The 22,747-nt window shown below is 39.6% G+C and overlaps 1 protein-coding gene across 9 annotated transcripts in view; it reads left to right on the top strand.

Moving 5' to 3' along the window:
• FHOD3 (formin homology 2 domain containing 3) overlaps nt 1-22,747 on the top strand; it is a 414,657-nt gene that overhangs the window by 260,044 nt on the left and 131,866 nt on the right. For all 9 annotated transcript variants that reach the window (XM_068936172.1, XM_068936173.1, XM_068936165.1 and 6 more), the window contains one exon: nt 18,710-18,821. In XM_068936172.1, coding sequence (XP_068792273.1) covers nt 18,710-18,821 — 112 coding nt within the window. The remainder of the gene's footprint in view (nt 1-18,709; nt 18,822-22,747) is intronic.

Here is a 22,747-nt window from a genome sequence, read left to right on the forward strand (position 1 = left end):
CAGAGTAGGACCCTGAGAAGGAGTAAATGAGGAGAGACCTAGGCTCCCTTGTGCGACTCTGCCGGCTGCCCCCTGCCCTTGGCACGGCTGCTGTGCGGTGAACCTCCACAGTTCTTTGGAAACCTATCTGTAGCTTTGTATGTACTCCCAGGAACATGCAAGTGTTTGTCGTGAGAGAAGGTGCCAGTTTGATTTCTGGGTACTTTTAAAGGTTTGGCAGCAATGGCTATGTTTCAGGTAAGTCGGGAGGATTCTCTGTGGTCCTCTCTGGGCCCTGTTATCTTGGTGTGTAGGTAAGGGACTGGCTGGGCTCATCGTGGAGCTGTGCATCCAGATTTCCAGGAAAACAGACCGTAGGGAGACTTGCACACATGCACAAATGTTTAAGCTCAGAAGCCTTGCTGGGTCCATTGATTCAGAAAACGAGTTTCTGAGCCTCAAGTACTTAGCATAGGCACGTTCAAAGTCTACTATGTAGAAAACATGTTTCTAACCCTTCTGGTCTGTTGTCAAACTAGACCAAAAGTTAGGATTGCTGTTGCTGTTCTACTAGTGAGAAAATGAAACCCAGATTGTGTGAGCTGGTGTTGTCGGAGGTTCGTTAGTCGAGGAATTAAGTGCTTTCCTGTGGTCAAGCTTGAAGATTGCCTATGCCGTTCCTCTCCTTTTGCTTTCCATTTGGTGTGTAACCAGCAAGGTGGCTGTGTGAACATGATACCATGAAGAAAGAAAGGTCAGTCTGGATCACAGTGCTTTATGCTGTGGCAGCTAATCTATATGAGTGTTTCTGCATACAGCGTATGAGCAGTAGCTTGTATGTTGGTGAATGTGAGCTATACTGGCTTATGTTTGTGTACAGGGAATGCAGTGAGGTAAATGTAAGGCTTAGAGCTAAGCAGGTATATAGTCACGCAGCAACTTGTGTGTGCAGCTTTTCAAACAAACATTAGGAGTAAGACTTGGGGTGAGGTAAGGATCTGATCTGATGTGAATAAGCCCTCTTTGATCAGAATGAAAGGTTAAAAAGGTTAGTAGCCTGATTTTCAGAAGATACCATCTGACATTCCTGTTAACAGGAGCTGGAGATATGCAACTGCTCAGAAGGTGCAGTTGTGTGTTCAATGCCCAGACTGGGAGCAGTGTGAGTTGAGAGATTATGGTTAGATGTTGAATCCAGCTCAACCTGAAACTGCACATACAATGTTGCCCTTACTGTCCTACTTCCGATGTCACCACTAATTCTGCAAAGCACTTGTTATTTTTTAAATGCTTGGGAAAATTACTTAAGTGACTACTGTCACTTAAATGACAGTATCACAGGTGTGTACCATTATCCCAGAGCACAGCTGATGTGCAGAGAACTACTAGAAATATATTGCATAAAAGGTCTCATCTTCACGTGATTTGTGAACTGGAAAGTACATTTGGGGCACCTGTGTGGGCATCTGAATCTTAATGCATGTAATGCTCTATTATCTTAATGCTCTGTTATACCAAAATTAAGTGATTGTTGTTATGTGGTGAAAATAAAAACCATTATGGACTTTTTTGCACCCTGATACCCCATTTTGATATACATGTGTGGGGTATGTGTTTGTGAGGGAGGGAAAGAGAGAGAGGGAAGGAGGGGGAGAGAGAGAGAAAATCAGTTGCAGATGTCAGACTTTGTAAAAGGAAATATGTTTAAAAAAAATCAGGATGGGGAAGATGTCTTCATTTTTTTCTTCAGGCTCTTTATGTAGCTATTATCATTTAATTGCATTTATTCACCCACAGGGTCTTCATCCTTTTTCTGCTGTAACGATATACATACATATACACCCCCTAGTTTAGAAGAAAGCTGTAAAAGCTAAATCTTCTGTCCGAGTTGTAACAAAGTACAAATACATTTTAGTCAAACTAGAGTTGAGAGCTAGACACAGTAATGAAACTGGATAGTAAAGTGCTCTTAAGGAAGCTGATGAAGCTGAAGTTGATATTATCTAATCAGCAAGCCTTTGCAGCACAAGTGAACTTTAGTGTGATTTTACTCCTGGGACAGGTTTGGGAAGCCTTTGCCTTACGGGAGCATTTCCATTTTTATTATCCAAAGAGGAGGTCACGGGTGCACTTTACATCTCTTTGTCCTTCCTGTGATTCTAAACCAAACACTGATCTTTTCTGTTTGTATGCTTGTTGGGTTTACTAGAGCAACTGTGTGTCGATGTTAAGGATTTGAGTGGTGTAAGTTAGAGGAAGGAGGTAGCTTGGGACAGAGGAATTGAGTTATCTCTTTGAACACAGAACTTTTTCTTTCATTTTAAGGTAAATTATTGTATGTTTTCTAGAATACTTAATTGTCACTGTGATAACAGAATACTGTTGCCTACGGTAATAACATAATATAATCTTGCCATTTTCCAGCTGTATGTAGAAGTTGCATTCCTGATAGCATTTATGAAAACCAGAAATTAAAATAATTCCATTTGTGCAGTAAGCACCAACCAAAATGTGTTTTACCTCTACTCCTTGGATCTTCCTGTGTTATCTTCTCCCATAGCTCTCCCCTCTTCAGAACATCCCGTGGCTGATGCTGTGTCAGCCTGCAAGTTCTTTCTGCATCCTTTGCCCAGCTCCTCAGTCTGTGAATTTCTGTTGATATGATTTTTTCTTTTTAAAGAAAAAAGCTGGGGAGGAAAAAGAGGGAAACTGGAAATAAGACAGGGTTGTTGGAAGGATTACCATTCATCCGGTGTCCTCGCAGTAAGGGAAGACTGTGAACTAAGGGGTTCATAGAGTTCAGAGGCAGATCTTTCACCAAGCATCATTGGTACAGTAATTCCTTAAAGTCCTGCATATGGGAAGGAATGGCTCCAGGCTGGAGAGTAGCTCTGCTGTGAAGGCCCTGGGGATACTGGTAGGCAGCAACTTGAATGTGAGCCGGCAGTGTGCCCTGGCAGCAAAGATGGTCAACAGCACCCTGCATTAACAGCAGCATAGCCCAGAGATTGAGGGAAGCAGTTATGCTTTAGACCACATCTATTATGTCCAGTTTTGGGCCCCCAATACATGTAAGATGTTGATAAACTCGAGCAAGTTCAGTGAAGAGCCACCAGGACGTTCAGGGCTGGAGCGCTTGTCCCGTGAAGAGAGGCTTGTTCACCTTGGAGGAGAGACAGCTTTGGAGGGACCCAGCAGCAGCCCCCTGTTCCTTTGGGTAGGGCATCAAGAAGATGTGTCTAGGCTCTTCAAAGTGGCACGTGGTGGGAGGACAGGAGACAATGGACATAATTGAAAGGGGAGAGCGTCTGACTGGGTAGGAGGAGGAACTTTTTCACAATTAGGACTTCTGAGCAGTGAACCAGGTTGCCCAGAGAGGTTGCGCGGGCTTCGTCCTTGAAGGTTTTCAAGAAGTGGCTGGACAAAGCTCTGAGAAGCTTGGTCTGACCTCAGATTTGACCCTGCTTTGAGCCGATGATTGAACTAAAAACCTCGGGAGGTCCCTTCCAACATAAATTATCCTGTAATTCCTTACGCTCTTCTGGATTACCCAGTTAAGTACACCTCAACCTTGAAGAACCAGGAAAGAAACACAGCATTCGGAAAGGGCACAAGACCTAAACTGAAGTCCATGTCAGGATAATCAATATTGCTGGAAATAACCCTGATATTATAGTGATGGATATAGGTGATGGGCTAAATAAAATCATCATCTCTCTGTCCATTCATCTTTTCTGTGATGGCTAGTAGAAATATTTCTCTTTGCCTAAACATTTTTGGTACTTAATGTTGCACTAGCTACTGTCTGCTCACATTTACGTATGTTATGGCAAGTTAGTGAACCTACAAACTACACATGGTGATGGTTATATCACCAGATTATCAGTACAGCTTTCTATCAGAAAGTAGTGTAACTCTACTGTTGCATTAATGATCTCAAGATTGTATCTCAAAACTTCAAAGTGCTTTTAAGTGTTCAGTACAGGTTAACCAGATGACTGTTCATGTGCTGATTCATCATGCATTTTCTTTCTGATGATTTTACTTCAATAAATGTCTTGTGTGCATGAGAATTAATTCAGAAAAGATATCCCTCCAAACAAAATAAAACATTCTGCTTTTTCTTTGGAAAGTTGCTAAGCGCTTTTTATCTTGAATGTTGCATATAGTGATGGTTGGAGGAATGGAATAAAATCTTTTTCCTTGCTAGAGACTTTATATTTAACATAAGATGTTTGGAAACATGTTTAAATTACTTTCTCAATAACCAGAGTTGTTATAGAACTAAACACATATTCAATCAGCATGGGAATTTTTAAGCAGGATGAATGTAAATTTATTTACACTCTTAAATCAGCCTCCAGATTTTTTAAATTCTTCACACACACATAATTTAAGCCAATGCCTCTCTTTCTTACCTAGGTGTGCCTAGTAAGAATCAAGAAAGTTCAAGGATTTTAAGTGAAAAAGTTTTAACGACTGCATTCATAGCTCTCGTATTCTGTTCTTCAGTCTATTAGTGGCTTATGTGGAAACCTCCTTACCTCTTTGACTTTTTCTTAGCTAATCCTAATGATATTTCTGTTTTGTTTGTTTGTTTTTTAAGTGATACAAGATTTACTTAGCGACTTTTCTGCAAGTTTAGTATGTATGCAATATGAACAAAGTATTCCTCAGGTCTGTCACTCTGGATAGATATAACCTGAACTGTAACATAGCTGAAAAGTTATTATGAGATACTTTTCCTTAATCAGTTTGCAAACATATATATATATATATATGTATGTATGTATGTATGTATTTATATATATGTGGGTTTTTTTGTATGTGTAATTTTGTCATACTAGAAAGTGAGCGGTCTCCTGAGTGTAAAGTCTTTTTACGAAGGTATGAAAAGTAGAACGCTTGGATATGGCCTAAAGAAAAGACATCGTGAACCTTGGCCTTAAGACTGGGAAAGCTGTGGCAAGTGGTTGATTGCTGGAAAAATGCAACCACTTTCGATGTATGTATATGGTCCTCACAAAGCAAGTATTCCAAGGGTAAATAAGCAGGTCTAGCTTTGCAGTCAAACCATTGCTTCAAGGTTTCTTTTTGTGCCTGATAATATTCAGAAGTTTAAGAGTGGAGGAAAAGCTTCAGTCCGTACACACAGTGAAATACTAATGGTTTTACTGCTCCAGTAGTAAGCAGATTGCATATCCTTTCTCTAGTTTCACTTTATTAGTTATTCTTTGAAGAAGGACTTGTGGTGTTTTTCTTTGGTGGTTTTGTGTGTATGATATTTCTTCTTTCAACAGTTTCATTATTTCAGTAGTTCAAACCACTAGTATTTTGTTTTTTAGGGTGCATAAAAGGGATAACCTGTTAATAATTATTTGCTTGAGAAAGATGTGGCAATAGTGAATAGATTGTAGTTTGGAATCTTTGTTAATACAATATCTTTAACCACTCTCTATACACTTTATACATAGGCTGTTCTGATTTTGTGTTTTTGTGCTTTATATTTTTGAAGTACGTTGTCTATGAGAATGTACAGTGTCAGGAAAGGACTGCCAGCCACAGCATTAAATTTACAGGGGTTTTCAGGTGAAGTTATTTAAACCTAGCTAGAGTTTTGGTATTTAATAGGAATACTTTTTAATGGAACTGTTGAAAGAACAAATTTCACGTGCATAAAACCACAGAATAATAACGGAGTAGCTTTCCACTATACTTACAGACTCAAATAGTTTTTTTCCCTAGAGTCCTTGAACTCAACCTTTATATTATTTAAACAGGACATAGTCAAGGCCGCTAGCTCTAACGAGCTGTGCTGTGAGTAGTAGAACTAATGAAGGAATTTGCTCTCCTATTTCTCCTCCTTTCTTGGTTTCTCCCTCCTATCGCTCATGTTCTCGATATCATCAGTACTGTACTGTGTCCCATGCCTGTCCAGTTGCATGCTAGCGGCAGAATATGGTGTGGCTGGTTCAAAACTGCGGATGGATTAATTTTCTAGTTGGCTTCTTTTCATCATGGCTGGAAAAGTCCTTTTCACCGATCGGAGCACCAGGTTGGGAGTCTCTTTTTTGTGCAGTTTTCAATTTGAGTAAGAATTTAGGTCACCAATGCGGTCAAATGTATATAAAGTCAGAGGGCAGGTCTCAGCTATAGGGAAGAAGTATTCAACAAATGGGCAAGGGGACAACATAGCCATCTAAGGGAACGAGGATGGGAATGAAACGTTCTTCATGGCTGTCGTGTTTGAGTGGGTTCAGTTTGTAAGGAGGCTGCAAGGGAAGGTACTGTGATAGTTTTCTTATTTCTATTTTCCTCTGGCTTTGATCATAACTGAGCAAAGCCTCACACTGTAACGGTGACAACTTTCACAGGCAGGGACACAGTCACCACTGAGCCCTGAGCAGTTTGGTGCATTGGCCAGAAGAAAAACTGCAGATCCACAGGAGGTGTTTCTTTGTATGCAGTTTCCATGTCAAAAATACCACAGGTCCTAAGCTTCTGGAGCACTGCCTGCCAGTGTCATGATGAAATTGCTTTTGCGTCACTTACAGATCAGTCTATACAAATTAGAGGTCTGGTTATGATAGGAGATGCATCACAGAGGAAAGTGGTTGGGTACAGAAAATTGATGTGCAGCAAGTGGAGTTCATTCTGAGTAGATTCTAATCACTTATAAAAATGATACAATAATGATTTGATCTTTAATCTAAAGCCTGCACTTGGAATTTGAAATATTTCTGAAAGAACACTAGTCAAATATTTACTTGGAGGCTTAAAACAAAGGGATCAAGATGCAGCTTTAAGATCTTTCATTCTGATTCTCATCTTAGGTTTGCCCTTTTAAACTCACAGGACTTCGGCTTTCCCATATGTAAAATGTGGTGAATCTCTGCCTGCCTCATAGAACTATTGCATGACTTCATTAACAGTAAATGATTTTCAGATCCTTAAATCAAAAGTGTGAGGTAAGTAACGCGTTAGTAACAGGCCTTAACATTTTGAACTTTTAACAGGCTATCTAATCCCCCTCTCTTTAAAATAGATACTCTTTTGTCTCGAGTGTGTTAAATGATGTTGTATTACATTGGATGCCTTCACAACCCAGACGAACAGTAGTGTAATGAAAGCTGGAGTAACGTGCTGTGAAGAGGGTTTCGGAGAGGGGAGTCAAGAGAAAGCCTATCTGCAGATTAAGTTTATAAAACCTCTTTTCCTCTCCCAGTTTTTTGGAATGTAGCTAAGGAAATATCATCTTGGCCCTGCCCAAGGAAAAGAAGTTGCTGAAACTGCCATTCTCTCAACCTTTCCTGTTGCCAGAGGTTCAGCCCAAGGAACAGCTGCTCAGGACAGCTTAGTTCAAGGCTAACCTCATACATCAATGTAGAAGGATGGTGGGAAAGCTCTGCCTGAAACACTTCTTTAAAAAAAAAAAAGAGCAAAATTAATCATATTTCTCATATTTTGGTACACACCCAGTTCTTGTAATCCACTACTTAATGGTTAAATTTTAGTTTGCAACTTCATCCATTCTATGGAATTGTAGTTACTGGTGGTTTCATACCTTATTGCTTATTGTCTAATTACCTGCTTAATATCAAAACATAAAATGTCACTGTTGTCAGGTGTCTGTTGCAGAAGGTGTCACCAGCATAACGTTCAAGAGAGGCAAGATTAGTTTTCATTCATTTGGCTCATCAGAAATGCATATTTTATTTAATGCAAGTCTGACTCTTGTTTAATAAGTGGCATATACTCTTCGGCTATTGTAGCTGTGGTCAATAGGGCTGTGCCATGCACTTGCAGTAACTGCCGAAAAATTGACTAGTCAGATGGTATGCTTCCAGGTACTAAGTTGCCTTAGAATGACTTTAAGTACTTCACAGTACTTTTTTTTTGCTTAGAGCTAGTTTCATATGAGCCAAAGGAAGGTTATGTTATCAAGTGAAAGGAGCAGACTTCACTAGACAATCTTACTTTGTGATCCATAACGTGAAAATGCTAGAAAACCCTTGCTATATATAAATAGAGGTGCATGTTTTTAGAAGAAAAAAGAGAAAAGAAATGTCTGTTCCTTATCAAAAGCTGTTTGATAGCAGGTTACAGGCTAACATAAGTCTCAGCAGAAATTGCTTCTCGTGTTACTGCAATACCTCTCAAGCCAAGTGTTTTATACTTTATCTAAGATATTACAATCACAGCCCTTAGATATAGAGATAGGTCTGCCTGTACTGAAAGTGATCATATACCTGGAGCCGTAGAAAAAACCTGCATTTTGGAAGGGTTAATAAAAACATAACTAGCTTGCATACAATGAAGTTGCACAATTTGAGGAGAGAAAAAAAAAGAAAAACCCTAGCGTAAATCTTTGCAACTGAAGCATAATGCCTGGTCTGGAAACAGACTGATGGCGAATTTCCAATGAACAATTAGTGTTTTGTGTTTTGCAATGGAAAAAAGCTAAAATCTTAATTGAAACCAAACTCTTTTGTTTCAGCAGCTTCCGAAAGAGCAAAAGAGAAAGACGTTCAAAACTGGGGAATACCTACTACTCTATGGTTAGAGCCTATGGCAAGGATATATGACAGCACCATCTCAAGACTCTTTTCTCTTTGAGTCATCCGAGACTGAAGGGGACTTTGATCTTTTAGTGTCCAGTAACCTCCAGGTCCTCTTTTTTCTGACTGAGTAATTGTATGCAATTTTCTGTAAAAAGAACAGTTCTCACAGGACAAGCTGAAGAATTTTTTGGTTGGAGGATAGGGAGAACTAGAAAAGACTTCTTTTGTCCTGTCCAGCTGTGAATGGTCTTAGATCTATCCTGCTGTAAAACAAGAGTCATATTTTAGACAATTTAACAGGACAAGAAAATCACTTCCCACCTCCCGAGAAGATCATCACTGGTATTTCAAAAGAGGGGAGAGGTAATCACCTGAAAATCCTGTAGCATTTGCCATCTCACTGGAGGCTCTGCATGCAGTCTTTAGTTTGTCAAGCCATTTCTCTATGACGCGATTGCTGCTGTTAGTTCGATAAAAATGGCCTAATATAGGGCCAATTTCTGCCCCAAAATATTATTTTAAAGCTCTGATTAGAATTGCATGTATTCATCTGAGAGCCAAATTGACCTATAATACGTTTGGATTTCTTGTATAAATTGCCTGCTCCTGTGTACAGGTTTTTTTTCTTTTTTTTTCCTTTGCCTCTGGATCATGATTGATGATGTAAATAATCATTTCCAGACATGAGATTTTATTTTTCTTTCTTTCTTTCTTTTTTCTTTTTTTCTCTTCTTGTTGACCAGTCACTAATCACTGCTTGCTCATCCCTGTGTTTTGTTGGTAAGCCAGATGAGTGTAATGCCATTCTTTCCCTGGATGTCAGAAATCTCACCACAGATAAATGGCAGATACACACCACATATATAACAGTGTGCAGACCTTGTAATCATTATCCAGACCATTTGCAAAGTTCTGAGAAATTTCATTTTAAGAATAGTAAAGGCATGCATTTCTTTGCCATCCCTACCATTATATGGTATACACAGAGTAAAGCTTAAAGGGATATTCTGAGCTAAAAAGGCTGTTGCTTAACTGACAATTTTTGAGCATCTTGCATCAAAGGGTTTTCTACATCTTGCATCATTCTCCTTAAAAGAGATGACTTCTTTAAAGTTTAGAGGGAATTTTAAGCTGAGGAGAAACACTTGGCTCAGGTGATGCACAAGGACCTCGTTCTCCTGATCATTCTTACATTTGTGTGCTCTGCATAGAAAAGAATGGGATTACTAAATAGAATTGTCTCCCGTTTTTTGAGTAAAGTAATTGACCCCAACTGTTTTGGAGAAGAGAGTGAGAAAGCAGAAAGGACATGGTTCATTTGTTCCTTAAGCCATTTGCAAACCCTAGTAATAGTATTTGATTTTCTTTTTTTTTTCTCCTGATGGCTTTCTCCTTAGTTTGAATTTTTTTTTTCTCCCATATTCTGGTATATTTTTGTCTGGGTTATATAAGCATGGTATGAGGCATTTACAAAACTATTTGATCTTGCTGTAGAAGTTACAGTTCCTTACCATGTATAGCCCAACCTACGCCCTCTCTGAAATAAATGAGCTCTCATCCTCATCTCAGAGATGGCGCTTCCTACTTGTGCGCCCTGGAATTCTGTCACATGGATGTGACAAAGCTCCAGTAAGATGTTAGCTGCAATAGAGACATGCGCTTGCTTCATAAATATGGGTGAGCCACTTGTGAAATACAGAAGTTACGTAGTTGCAGAGAGTCGGAATAATTATCTTTATCAGAAGATACTGGGATATTGTGTGTCAGTTAAATTATGTTTTTAAAACGCTTTGGCTACTGATTGGCGTTGTTGGCCAAGGGCGTTCATGTGACTTGCCTACCTGCACCTGGCACTGACCACCTGATTGCGAAATGAGCCTTCTCCTGCTAGGCACATGTCCTGGTTCACGGGCAGCAAAGGCCATAATTTCTACCTAAGCTACGCTGTGCAAAGGGTTGCCAACAGAATATTACCCAGTTGCCCTTTCTGCTACTCCTCTGTACAGAGGATTTCAAGATTAGATATTTGTCTGAGAGCAGAGCAGAAGTGTTCCAGGTATGTTTTTATCTTCCAGGAAAAGAAGGCAAACAAAGAAGCTGGCACAGCTCTAAGAACTGCCACAAAATGTAGGCACCTTATGCCAAGCCATTAGTAAGATAAGATTGCATTGTGCATTGTAGGTTTTTGGAGGCAAACCTTCTTTAATACATAACAGATAGCTCTTATTTCCCATATCCAGTAATGCTGAAGTTGAAGCACAACCCTGTGGCCTCTAGTCCTATGTAAACCAATAGCAAATAGTAAGCTGAGAGCAAATGGGTAGATAATGAAAACAGCGTTTAAACACCACTTCTTCAGATCTTCTCTTGTAATATCAGGAATGGGGAAAGTGCTAGAAGAATTATTGAGAAATGTGACCATTTTATATAATGTTAAAAAGGCTGTTGCTTTTACAACGGCTAAGTCAAAAATACACTTGGAAAGTAATGTCAATTTTCAAATTCTTGTAAACTCTGAGAGGCTCCTGCAAGGCAGCCATGCCACTGTATGAGCCTCAGAAATGGTAACCCTTCCTGTGACAATGGTGAGAATTAGTGCAGCTCACCCAAAACAAGTTTTGAGCCTGGAAATTTCCCAATTCAAACTGTAGTGTTGCAGATGTTACTGATGGCTAGTTAATTGCACATTTCGTAGAACTTATGGATCTGCTTGTCTGAAAAAAGAGTTTGAGACGAATCATGCCAAAGGGAAACAAATATTGTTCTCTTGTACTTTTTGTGCTTTTGTAAAGCTGAAGCAGTCCACATTTGCTAAAACAATTTTATCTGACTGTGACCCCATGTCACAACTACTCCCTGCCCCAAAATATTATTCACAATCACTCTTTGAGATGTTTCTCTTGCACTTTGAGGGCATGTTTTCATATAAAGAAAAGGCTCACATCAAAAGGTAAATGAATTTTCTCCATCTTCTCTGCCAAAGCTCAGAGAATGGAAAAATCTCTGGGGAGGTAAACAGAAATGCACTCTTAATACTAGACCTTGAGATACAACAGAGCCAGACAGGCGCGAGTGTGTATCTGCATGATATTTTGCAGGTAGATTACAAGCAAGCTCTGCCCTCATTCCAAGTAGGCCAAGAAGTGAGATGAGTGACTCGCAAAGTTTTGATTTCAGGGCGTTGTATCTTGAGTATTTGTAAGGCTTCTTTCTTAGGCATAGATTGCTCTTATGACATGATCGTGTGTCCAGCTGCTTCACAGTTTTTATGGAGGAAAGACATTGTGGCCTGCAAAGTACTATATACTCGTGCTTAAAGAGAAGTCGGAGGTCATGGAGATGCACAAAGATTGGGTAGAGGATATGAGCATACTTTTATGGAAAAATGGAGCCTCCAGAAGATCATCTTAGAAAGATAATATGTGCTCCCAAAGATGGAAGAGGAAAAAAACAAACCCATAGAAATACACATTTGTCTGAAAAGAGCTGTGTAAAACAGGATGACCAGGTAATCTTCTCTGGTGTATGCACTGGTCTTTTTGTATATATGGGAAGACATGTATACATATGTAGTTTTACTAGGTGCTCAAGGAGCTTTCTGAGCTATTAGCAACAACAAACATGACAGGAAACCAAAGAGCTGGGTACAGACATTGACTGAATCGCAACATAGAATTTGGAAATGTTAGAAGATACTTTTCATCACTGCTGCACTATAGACCTTTTAAGTCTTTTCAACTTTAGTTTTGCTAATCCTATGAGTTTTATCCAGAGGCACATAACTGAAAACTGTGGTTTGTTCTGACTCCCCTCTCTGAGCAGACAAGACAGATGGAGAACAGCATGTTCAGAAATATGTGGAACATGTCACATAGTAAGAAATTCTAGGAGAACCTCAGTGCTTTTCTGTCTATGCGTATCTAACTTTTTGATAGATAAACTAAACATGTCCTGATGCTTATTTTTGAGGGCCTTGGCAGTAATATTGCAAGCCCAGGATGAATATTGTTAGGACTGCATATTCTCATGAAAGATTTTAACTGACGCTTTTTGCACTTCTTCCTGTTCTGCCTCTTGTCTTCATTTGCCTGTGATTCTTCCTTGAAGAATATCCTTCAAGGTTATTGAGTCACAGTAACTGTATTTAAAACTCAGGGAAAATTATGCGTGTTCCTTTTAGCATCTCACCATTTAATTCTGTCTGCCCTTTCTGAATAAGAGAATATTAAGTTGAACATGAGTAAGCAATGTGCCCTTGTGTCAAAGAAGGCCAACGGCATCTGGGGCTGGACTAGTGAGAGCACAGTGTAAGATTGCACCTAGACTATGAGAGTCCTCTTTTGGGCCCTTCAGTACAAGAAGGACATTCACATACTGCAGCATGGCCAGTGGAGGCCCACCAGGATGGTTAGGGGGCTGGAGCACATGGTGTATGAGTAGAGGGAAGTGGATTTGTTCGCCCATAAAAAGAGATGGCTGGGGGGGGGGGAGGTGTAAGGTTTGGTTCCTTCCAGCTTAAGTTATTCTTTGATTCTCTCAATCTTGATATTTTTATTTCCTTTTCCTTACTTATTGGAAAAGAAAATTAGAAAATAACACCTTCTTCCTGCAACTTTGGATCTGGACCACATGTCCAGGTTTCTCTGTTAGTCTAGTTTTACTTCAGGGTTTTTGGGGTTGATTGATTTGTTTCAAGCTTGAGTTTCCCATCACATGAAATTTAAAAGATCTCTGGTTGGTAATGTGCTTCTTTGAAGAGCTTTGACCAAAAGATGCAATACATTTGTGTTTCAAAACTGCACGCTGGACAATTGATTCTATGTACGAACTAAAAGGTGTTTTGGGAACTACAGCGGGATTTTCAAAAAGCATGGAACACCAGGCATGGTATTTTGCCGTGTGTCCGGGACTCGGAAGGTGAAGCATTGCTGGGAAAAGTCATGATTGGAGGGATGGTGGTTTTCTTCCTTATACAACTATTTAAAGGAGGTTCTGCCTTCTGGCCATGGAGTTTATATTCTAAGCTTAGGGCAGATGTGCCTAGTGCACTTTAAGAGGTATAATTAATAGTAAGTGCTAGTAGAATGAACATGTAACCACAGAAACTGTGCATGTCAGAGACCAGACAAAATAGGTTTGTACTCAAAGACGCTTAAGTGAGAATGACAGAATTTAGGCTAATCAATACTATTTCTTTGTTACCTTGTGCTTGTTGATATCCCCCTTGTTTTATCTACCAGTTGGACTTTGACTTCTATTTAGGTGTCGAGCTGGTCAAGGTGGCAGGAGCCACCTCTTTGTTATGCATGTGCAGGGGAAGGGAGCTCCCTGGAAGCTACAGCATTTAAAAACCAAAACCCAAAACCAAAACTTTAATTTCATGCTATTATTAGACTTGAGTGTAAATTGCATCAGAAAAAGTATTTTGAATAGTTTGTTCTCTGAGCACAGTGCAATCCAGAGTTGCTCTATCTGTCCGTTTTAATGAATGATATGCTTTATATTACAGCTTTTGGCTTATTTTAAAATGAAACTAATTTATAAGTCCTCTTGTTACTAGAGTAACTAGAATTTTCAGTTGTGTTGAGTTCCCTGACAGACAAATAGATCATGTAAGGAATGTAACTCTAATTTTTGTATGATATTTTCTAGTTGTATGGTAATTGTCTATTCTATGTTGCTATTTATCATGGAATATTCTAGGCCTAAAATAAGCTTTTTTTTTCACCTCTTTATGTCGTATATGTAAAAGTGGGGAATTTGCATTAGTATCTAGGGATAATAATCTTGAGTTATAATATGGAGTAAGATTAGTAGACCTATTTGTTACTGTTCTTCTCTTCAATACCACATTTTGTAGTGTGTGTGTGTGTGTGTATGTTTGTGCACCTGTATTAGAAAAGACACTTAACACTTAAATAACACTTAATAACAGTGTTATTTTGAAATATTATAAGGAGTATTTTGTAGGCAGATATAAAAGACTGGGAATATAAATTGCATACTATCTTAACCTTCCTTGATTAGATGTTTACTTTTTCCAGAATGGTTATACACAAAGCTTTCCAGCTTTGTCAACTTAAAACTAGTTGTCTTTTGCTTCTCCTGCATGCAAAGGTTGAGGGGAGGTTTTCCCCAGTCATCCTGGAGCCTGGTTCTCGAAGGGCTATCTTAAATCTCCCCGCAGTATGGGATTTACCTGAATGAGGTCTGTAGAGTTTAATCCGAGTTCTAGCCTATTTCGGTAAGACAAAATCCTTTAGAGTTTGACTCCAGGATCAGCAATTTTCTTCCATTCCAAAAAGATTTTTTCCTTCTTTTATGAATAAGCAGTGATTTTATCCCATCATGAAACTGAGCAGAATTGCAGATTGTCTCAGGGCACTCAGATGCAATTTAGGCAGTCCTATATTTAAAGGCATGTGAATCTTCATGTCCCACAAGCAAGACGGGTTTTTGGCTTTTCTGGTCACCTATCACCAGCTAGTCATGTTTCTTTATCTTCAGTTCTGCTTAGATGCATCAGATCAACGTGCTGAGTACCTGGCCTAGTAGACAGAGCCCACATTTGGATTAGGCCTTGGATGATTTGGTCCTCGGAAATCTTTAGCTAAAACTTCAATGTCCATTTCTCCTTTAAATTTGGGTAGTGGAATCCAAAGCAACTATATCACCCTGAGTGAAACATTTGAGTTTTACAGAATTTTACTTTAATTTTTTTTTTTTTAATATTCCTAAATTCTTAAATCTGAACTTAGAAAATGCTCCTTTGGACTCTAAGTTAATGAATCTTTTGCCAACATTCCTTATAAAGGCTTAACGTTTTCCTAGCAAATGATTAACAGTTGGGACAAACCCTTCCTTGGGACATTAATTTTACCGTCTGCTGTGTAGTCTGTTTGGCTGGGTCTGTAACACATTTCCGATTGTCTAAATATAAAGAGATGAAATGGGAAGGGGCTGCCAAACTCCACTGTGTAACATAAAACAATTCAGAGGAAAAATGTTTATAATTTTTCTTCTTCCTTTTACATTGATGTCTACGTTTCGTCTTTAGCCAGAAGATGCTGGCATCATTTCCTCTCTCTTAATTGACTTGCAAGTGATACAAAACATAATATGATGACCCTCTTAACTTTCTTAATTAAAGTTTTCATACTTAACATCAAGAAGTTTAAGAATCCTGATTTAATCTCAGAACTGTTAAAACACCACTTTTTGAGCCAGTGGATGCATATATTACATCAGTAGGCTTTTTTTTTTTTTTTAACTAAGTACTAATAATTATGGAAATTTGGAATTAATCACAGCAACAAATGTTTTCAAAGTGATGAAACTAGGGGTTTTTTGAGATAGTGTAGCACATTTCTGTCTCCTTTTATTGTTCTTATGACATTAAGTCCTATTTGAACTAACGGTGTGATTGCCCCATGGATTTTTTAAAAAAACTGTGTCTCTCCCTTAAAATGCCTCAGAAAGTTAACTCGCATACCAATTAGCTGGCTTGAGCCTTGGTTGGGGTCAGCTGCAGTGGGCTGCCCTGAGGCTTTACAAGCTTTGCAGCGTGACTGTTGCAACCTGAATGGGGACTAGCTGCCTCCTAGAGGAGCTGGGATGGCCGCAACTGTTAGACCACTGGCATTAGAAAAAGCCCTTCTTCCTTTCTGGCCAAAAATAAATAAATAAATAAATAAATAAAGGAGAGAGAGATTAGCAAAAACATCCATATGCCCATTATTTCTCACCATTATTTCTCACTGATTGCTGTCAGATGGAAACATATGGAGCTTTGCTGTTGAGTATTTATGTGTAAATACATCCCATTGTCACCAGGTGGCCATGCCTTGAGATTTTAAGGACCATTAAAAATGTTATGCAATAGTAAGATTTCCTTTCTAGGGAAGGTATCCTGGTTAGATTTGTAGGTGGTGCATAACACAGATGGTTATCTGGGCAGGATCTTAATATTACAATTGTTTCCAGAAATCTGATAACTTTGTGACTTTACCAAACAAGCAGAGACTTGCTGGACGTTCTTAGATATCTTCTATTAAGCAGCTGACCTTGACTGTTAAGGGAAGTGTCACTGTAGAGCAGAAATCATGTCGTATTGGGAGGCTAGGGAAATGCACAGATGTCCTGTGCAATCACGGGAAAGTGATTTGTTGATGTATCAGCACTGCATTTCCAAGATGCAATTATGCCTTGTTTCGTCATGCTCAAACTTCCTTTAATTTGACTAGCCTGTATATCAGTGAAGTATTACTGCAGCAGTACAACTGCAGAATACGCTAAGTAAGTGTCTTTGGGGAGCTGATCAGGTGCATCACTGGGATTTCCTGGCTGTCAGCCCCCAAAGCGGGTGATTTGATGATACGTCTTGTCTGAAACAATCTAGATTTAGCAACGGAAGATCTCACATTGCTAGTAGTATCACCACAGCACATTAAGCTCAGTTCAGCACAGCGGGGTGCAACCTAAGAAGCTAGGGAAATGCCTGGGTCATTTGTTCACAGTAAACTCCATGTTTAGCAGCAAGCTGCAAGCTGCGTTTTAGTTCATTAACTTAAAGTGAGCTCAAGTGTAACTGTGAGCTGCAATGTGAACACACTAACTCAAGCCTATACCTGTGAAACTTGTGTTCTTTATTAGATATAGTTGCTGTCTTTGAGTGCGTCTATAAAATAGAAGTGATTCCTTGCCTCATAGGAAAGATGTGTCAAGGAACAGAGAAACTGAGGGAGTGGGAGTGAGTTAATGCTAACAGAAACTATATAGATCCCTGAAGCAATATAGCAATACAGGATAATGTATTTTTCCCCCCTTCCTCCAAGTGAGACATTTTAATGAGCAGGTGATTCTGCTTCAAGCTGCCTACCAACTTAATGTGATGAGACAAAGGCAGGGCTCATCTATACCTGAATGCATCCTAAATGAGATTTAAAAATCTGTTACTGGCAAAGGAGCAGGTAATGACCACATTAGTATAACTGTCTTATTAAAAGTCTGAAAAGCTGTTGGATAGCTTTATTGCGGAACAAGATAGCAGAAAAATCTGATAAACTTACAAATATCTGTTTTTCCAGAGCCTGATTCAATCCCAGGAGATTGAAAATTGTGTTTCTGAGACCACTTATGTATCATCTTCTATTTGGCTTTAAATCTGTGATTTAGATTGAGTACATAACAGGTTTAACGTAGAATCAATTCTCCCATAAAATTCTTCTCAACTGGGCATGCAGAGCCCTGTCTATTACAAAGTCAGCCTCTTTCACATTTCCTTTTATTCAAAACTCTGAATATGCCATTAAGTAAAGAGGTTTTTTTAATACATCTAATCATACATATATCTGGAAATTCTTAGGAGTCAAAAATTATCTAATAGTAAAATGGTTCTGTCTGGAAATGGGAGATCTGTGGTAAAGCTGGCAGAGTTTGACTATTGATTCTTCAGTAGGTCAGTTGTACTGAAGTTGAGTCTTTACTAAACTCACGCTCCTGGGAATAAGTTTAGAATGAGTCTGAATGACAAAATGAGTTTGAAATAAATGAAAAAATGAGTTTGAGAACTTAGAGGCTGCATGCTCAGTTCCATTAAGTCACATATTTTGTGACAAGGTAGGACAGAGATCAAATAGGCTTTCTCCCAAGTTCCATGTGTAGTTAATATTGATTCTACTTAATCATTTAACCATTAAGTAGTAACATTATAAAAAAAGAAGAAAGCATGAGGAAAAAATCGTCCTGTCATACAGGAATGTAAGGCTATTAAATGCTCACAGTGAAAACGGGAAATAAATGTTGCGTTGAGGAACAGAGGAATGTGTGTGTTCTTTGTTCAGTAGAGTTGGTGCACATCAGGCTTTGTCCAAAGATGGTGGGAGGTATGCATAGGTGCATGCATAGGTGGCATATTGGACCTCTTATTATGTGTGGCAATGTCAAGCTTTCTTTTGTATTCATTGACTTCTGATGCTTACCTAGGAGAGTGCCGCCCAATGAATGAGTTTTTCAGCCAGCTGGCTTTTTTTTGGTCCTTCTGCAGCTCTCATCTGTTTGCATGCCACTACCAGCTCTGAACTGCTGTGCTTGCATCGTGCCCTGCGCCATGCCGCACGGCTGGCAGTGCTGTGGTTTGCTGAATAACAAGGCACTCTCTTCTCTTCCAGTTTCGCCTGGTAGTAAAGACAGCGCTGAAGCTGCTGTTGGTGTTTGTGGAGTACACTGAATCCAACGCGCCCCTTTTAATCCAGGCAGTGTCTACGGTTGATGAAAAGAGAGGTGAGTAGCCTTATTTGGGGGGCATGAAATCCCAGTGTCACTGAGGTGAGGGAGGAGTTTAGTTGTTGATTTCAGTGATCCTAGGGTTGCTGTCATGGTGCCTGTTTTATGTGTCATACCCTTAACTTCCTAATTAAAAGCTTATTTTAAATGTTCGTGTAACTTAAGATAGTTTTGAGAAATAATTATAGTGGAATAGCAAAGGATGAAAACTCGAAGGAGCCTGCTGCCTCCCTCTACACCATAGTCACTGTCTCTCCTTTCCTGCGCCCCAAAGCAAGGTAAACCCTGTCGCATATGGGGGAACCTTGGAGGCTCCCCTGGGCCAGACCATCTCTCCCTTGCCTTCTGAAAAGCAGCAATCTGACTTACAAGAGAAAATGATATCTAATCAGTGTAATCCCTTTGAAGAGAAAGACGAGGTCAGTAATAGTACAGGCTTTATAGGGAAAACAAAACCATCTGTTGTTACATTAAAATAAAGCCCTGCAAAAGTCATGCAAAACACTTGAATATGTATACTGTGGGTTTTTTTTACAAATAAATAGAACAAAAATGGCCCTTTCTTGTTCTTCCCGCAGAGCTCTTGCTAAGCTCCTGGGCCACTCTCTCTTGATGTAAACCATTCCTTTGCCTCGAGGAGAGGTTTTGAGGTTGCGAGAGCTGTTGTTGTGGTCTCCAGCACATGGGAGTTAAAAGCAAGATCCCCTCTGCGGAGCAACAGCCTCCATGCTGAACTTGTTTAAGTGAACTGATATGGGAAGTGAAATTAAAAAAAAGTTGGAGAACGGGAGGAAAGGTGGTACCAGGAAAAGGAGGAAGTGGCCAGATTTTGTTTGCAGCTATCTGAATAGGTGTGCTGAAAAGACCGAAGGGAAAAAAAAAATTATCTGCTAAGGAGGGTAGCAGACGGGGTGTTCAAAAACAGTATAACACTTCAAAATAGTGAACTCCTCAGATAGGCTTTCTGTTTTGAATTAAAACCCATGAGCCCTGCAATGCCATAAGCAGAAATGTAGTTACAATTTTCATGTAATTGTGGGTCCTGTAATTTATTTTTACAGCCAGTCTTAGTATTTCTGCAGCCCTCTGAACTCACTTGTATTCTCAACTTGTTCAAGTTACCATGTGTTCGCATGCTACTAAACCTCATTAAGGAAGAAAAAAGAGAGAAAGTAGGACCCTGCACACACGACCAAGTGCTGTGTACTCCCTCCTGTAGCTGTAGAATGGCCTCAAGCAAACATTACAGTGCCCTAAAGCAATAAAACAACTTCAGTATCAACAAAAAAAGCGTAGGGAAAAAAGTGATGCTTGTTGCTGGATGGATGATTGCTAAGAGTAGGAGGGGAAAGTTTATGGGACTTCTCATACCTATGGGTTGGCAGAGTGTCTCATGAACTCTCCCAAAGAAGTTATCCCCAAATACCCAAATTTTTTAAATAAGCAATTATGCTTAGCTACAGAAGAGATCTTTTTTTTCCTTGTTCTACCTTTAGTTCTTTATGTAGGTCATCAACATAACAGCCCTTTTAGCTGTGAAAGTGCTATTTTTTTAATTACATTTAGAAATTAGTGGCTTCTAATTGAGAAGTCTTTGCCCTTAATGACTGATTTAACAGAATAGAAATAAAGAGGAAGAAAAGAGAGGTGCCTTTTCTTGAAATGTTGTCATAAATCTTCCAGGTATATAATTAAGTTTAGCACTGCTTTGAAAAAAGTCCAATATTTCATGTACATACAAGGTGATGAGATATGACATAATTCCTCAACATGTGTACCACACATGAGTAACATAAAGATCCCCCTAATAACTCAGCCCAGTTTCAAAGTGATCCCATCTGTAGTTTCCATGCAAGGGCACATCCATATGCAAACCGCGGTACAAAGATTCATAGAAGCGCCTGCTCTGCTCTCCGATACAAGTGGCTCCTAAGTGAATAACTGCAGAGTCCTCATCAGACAGGAAGTAGCTTTTAGTTATATTTCCATTGAGGGTTTGCTTTCCCCCTCACTCCCTGGCTTTTCTTGTTCCACAGCCACAGAGGAGTTTGATGTCTTTTCAGTGGAAGCATGCTGGGACGGTGCTTGGGGTGCTGGGCAGCAGGGTTGGCTTTCCAACAGGCCCTCCAGGGCTGTTTTATCACAAGCATTTTTGAGTATTGCGATTAAAGCCCTGTGGCTGAATTGGATGTAATATGTACTGTTATATTCAGCTTATGAATTACACTTCTGCTGCCTCGGTGGTGGTTATACTATTTGTACAGGGCCTGCATTAGCAATTGTCCACTTTTCTTTCCTTGTCACGCATAGTTAGGTATGCAGGCTAATACTGTAGGCGTGAGGGAAGGCTTTATGTTCACAAATATTTAAATAGCCAGGAATACAAGATGCACAGGTCTTTCCAAAAGTAAATAGTAATATTCTATCATATGGCAGCTAGAGACAGGCACTCTTTGAGTTGGTGAGCTCAAACAGAGCCAATTCTCTGACCATCAGTTCTGTCGGTCCTCATGTGTGGTTCTAGCCTGATCCTAGCTTTTCCCTGGTTGAGATATTTTGTGTGCATCCTGTGTAGCTGTGATGTCAAGATTTTATGTAAGGTACGAATGACAGCATTAAACTAATGTCAATTTTTTTCCTGAGATTCATGTGTAAAAACATTTTGAGGGGAGACTGAGAAAAGAATGAGTCTCAAAGCAATGGGCAACAGGATTTAATAGACTATATTTAATATATGTTGCAAGCTGATAGTTCTCTGTGTACTTATATGCCATCCTAGCTACAAAGGGTGTTGTAGTAGCATCGTGGACAAGGCCCCAGCCCTCCTATCAAAGTGCACAGAATAGTCGCTGTTACCAGTAGGAAGCATGTGAAACACAGTTGAGCAATTCTCATTTTATCCAGTAGAAGGCAGGAGAACACACACAAAAAGCAGCCTTTAGTGCTTTGCTATAGTGATTTCATCACTCTTGCTAACGTTACCTCCAGTCCTGCATGGGAGTCATAACCTTATGTGAAAATCACAGTCTGCTCTCAGAAAAAGAGCTGGGATTCCACACCTGCAGGCTTTTGCACCGGGATCAGAAGGAGGGGGCAGGCTGGAGGGTGAACTTCTTGAGAATTGGCATGCATAAATTATTAGACTTAATATTTTTAAAAACAAACTGTATAGCATAGGAACACTAAATGGATTTGTGTTTTTACTAGAAATCCATGTGCATTTCAAAATTTAGATTTAAGGTCAGGTCTTTCAAAATTTGTAATATTCGGACCATTCCATAGATAATGGCAAGCTGGAGCTTTTAGCTCTGGATAATAGTTTCCTCAGAGGTTTGAAACCCATCTATAATTGGAGAGCTTTTAGTATTTTCCACAATGCAAATATCCTTTTAAGGGAAAAGGGGAAAAAAACACCTCATGTTTTTCAAATCTGTTAAGTGAGCATCCTTATTTCACTAGAGCAACCTATGACTCTTGGAAGACTCATTCTCTTCTTAGTGTATGATTTCCCAGGGTATCTTTCACAAAGGTTTCCTAAGCAGCCTGAGAGGAGCTTTTTAACTGTGCCATCCATCCTCTTACACAAGAAGTGCTGCACTGGAAATGAACTTTCTCAAGTAAGACTCCAGCCTGGAGTCTCGCCTTTAAGTTGTGACTCCCCAGGAACAGAGGTTTTAGACAACCAAGCCTCAGGGCATGAGATTGGATGAGGGTGGACACCCAGTCTTGATCTGCCCATACTCCATGCTGTCCAGACCGTAGGTTGGAAATTATAGGTTCTCATTAGCGTGAGAAGCAAGGAATGTTAACCAAAGCATAGTAGTGCAATAACTTCATGGGGCATTCTCCAGCCCGGAACGATCTTGTTCCTGGGATCAGTCGACGGCCTTATGCCTAACTTCATGCTCGCTCCTTCACTGTTC

This window comes from Struthio camelus, chromosome 2, assembly GCF_040807025.1.
Source record: "Struthio camelus isolate bStrCam1 chromosome 2, bStrCam1.hap1, whole genome shotgun sequence".
Classification (NCBI taxonomy): Eukaryota; Metazoa; Chordata; class Aves; order Struthioniformes; family Struthionidae; genus Struthio; species Struthio camelus.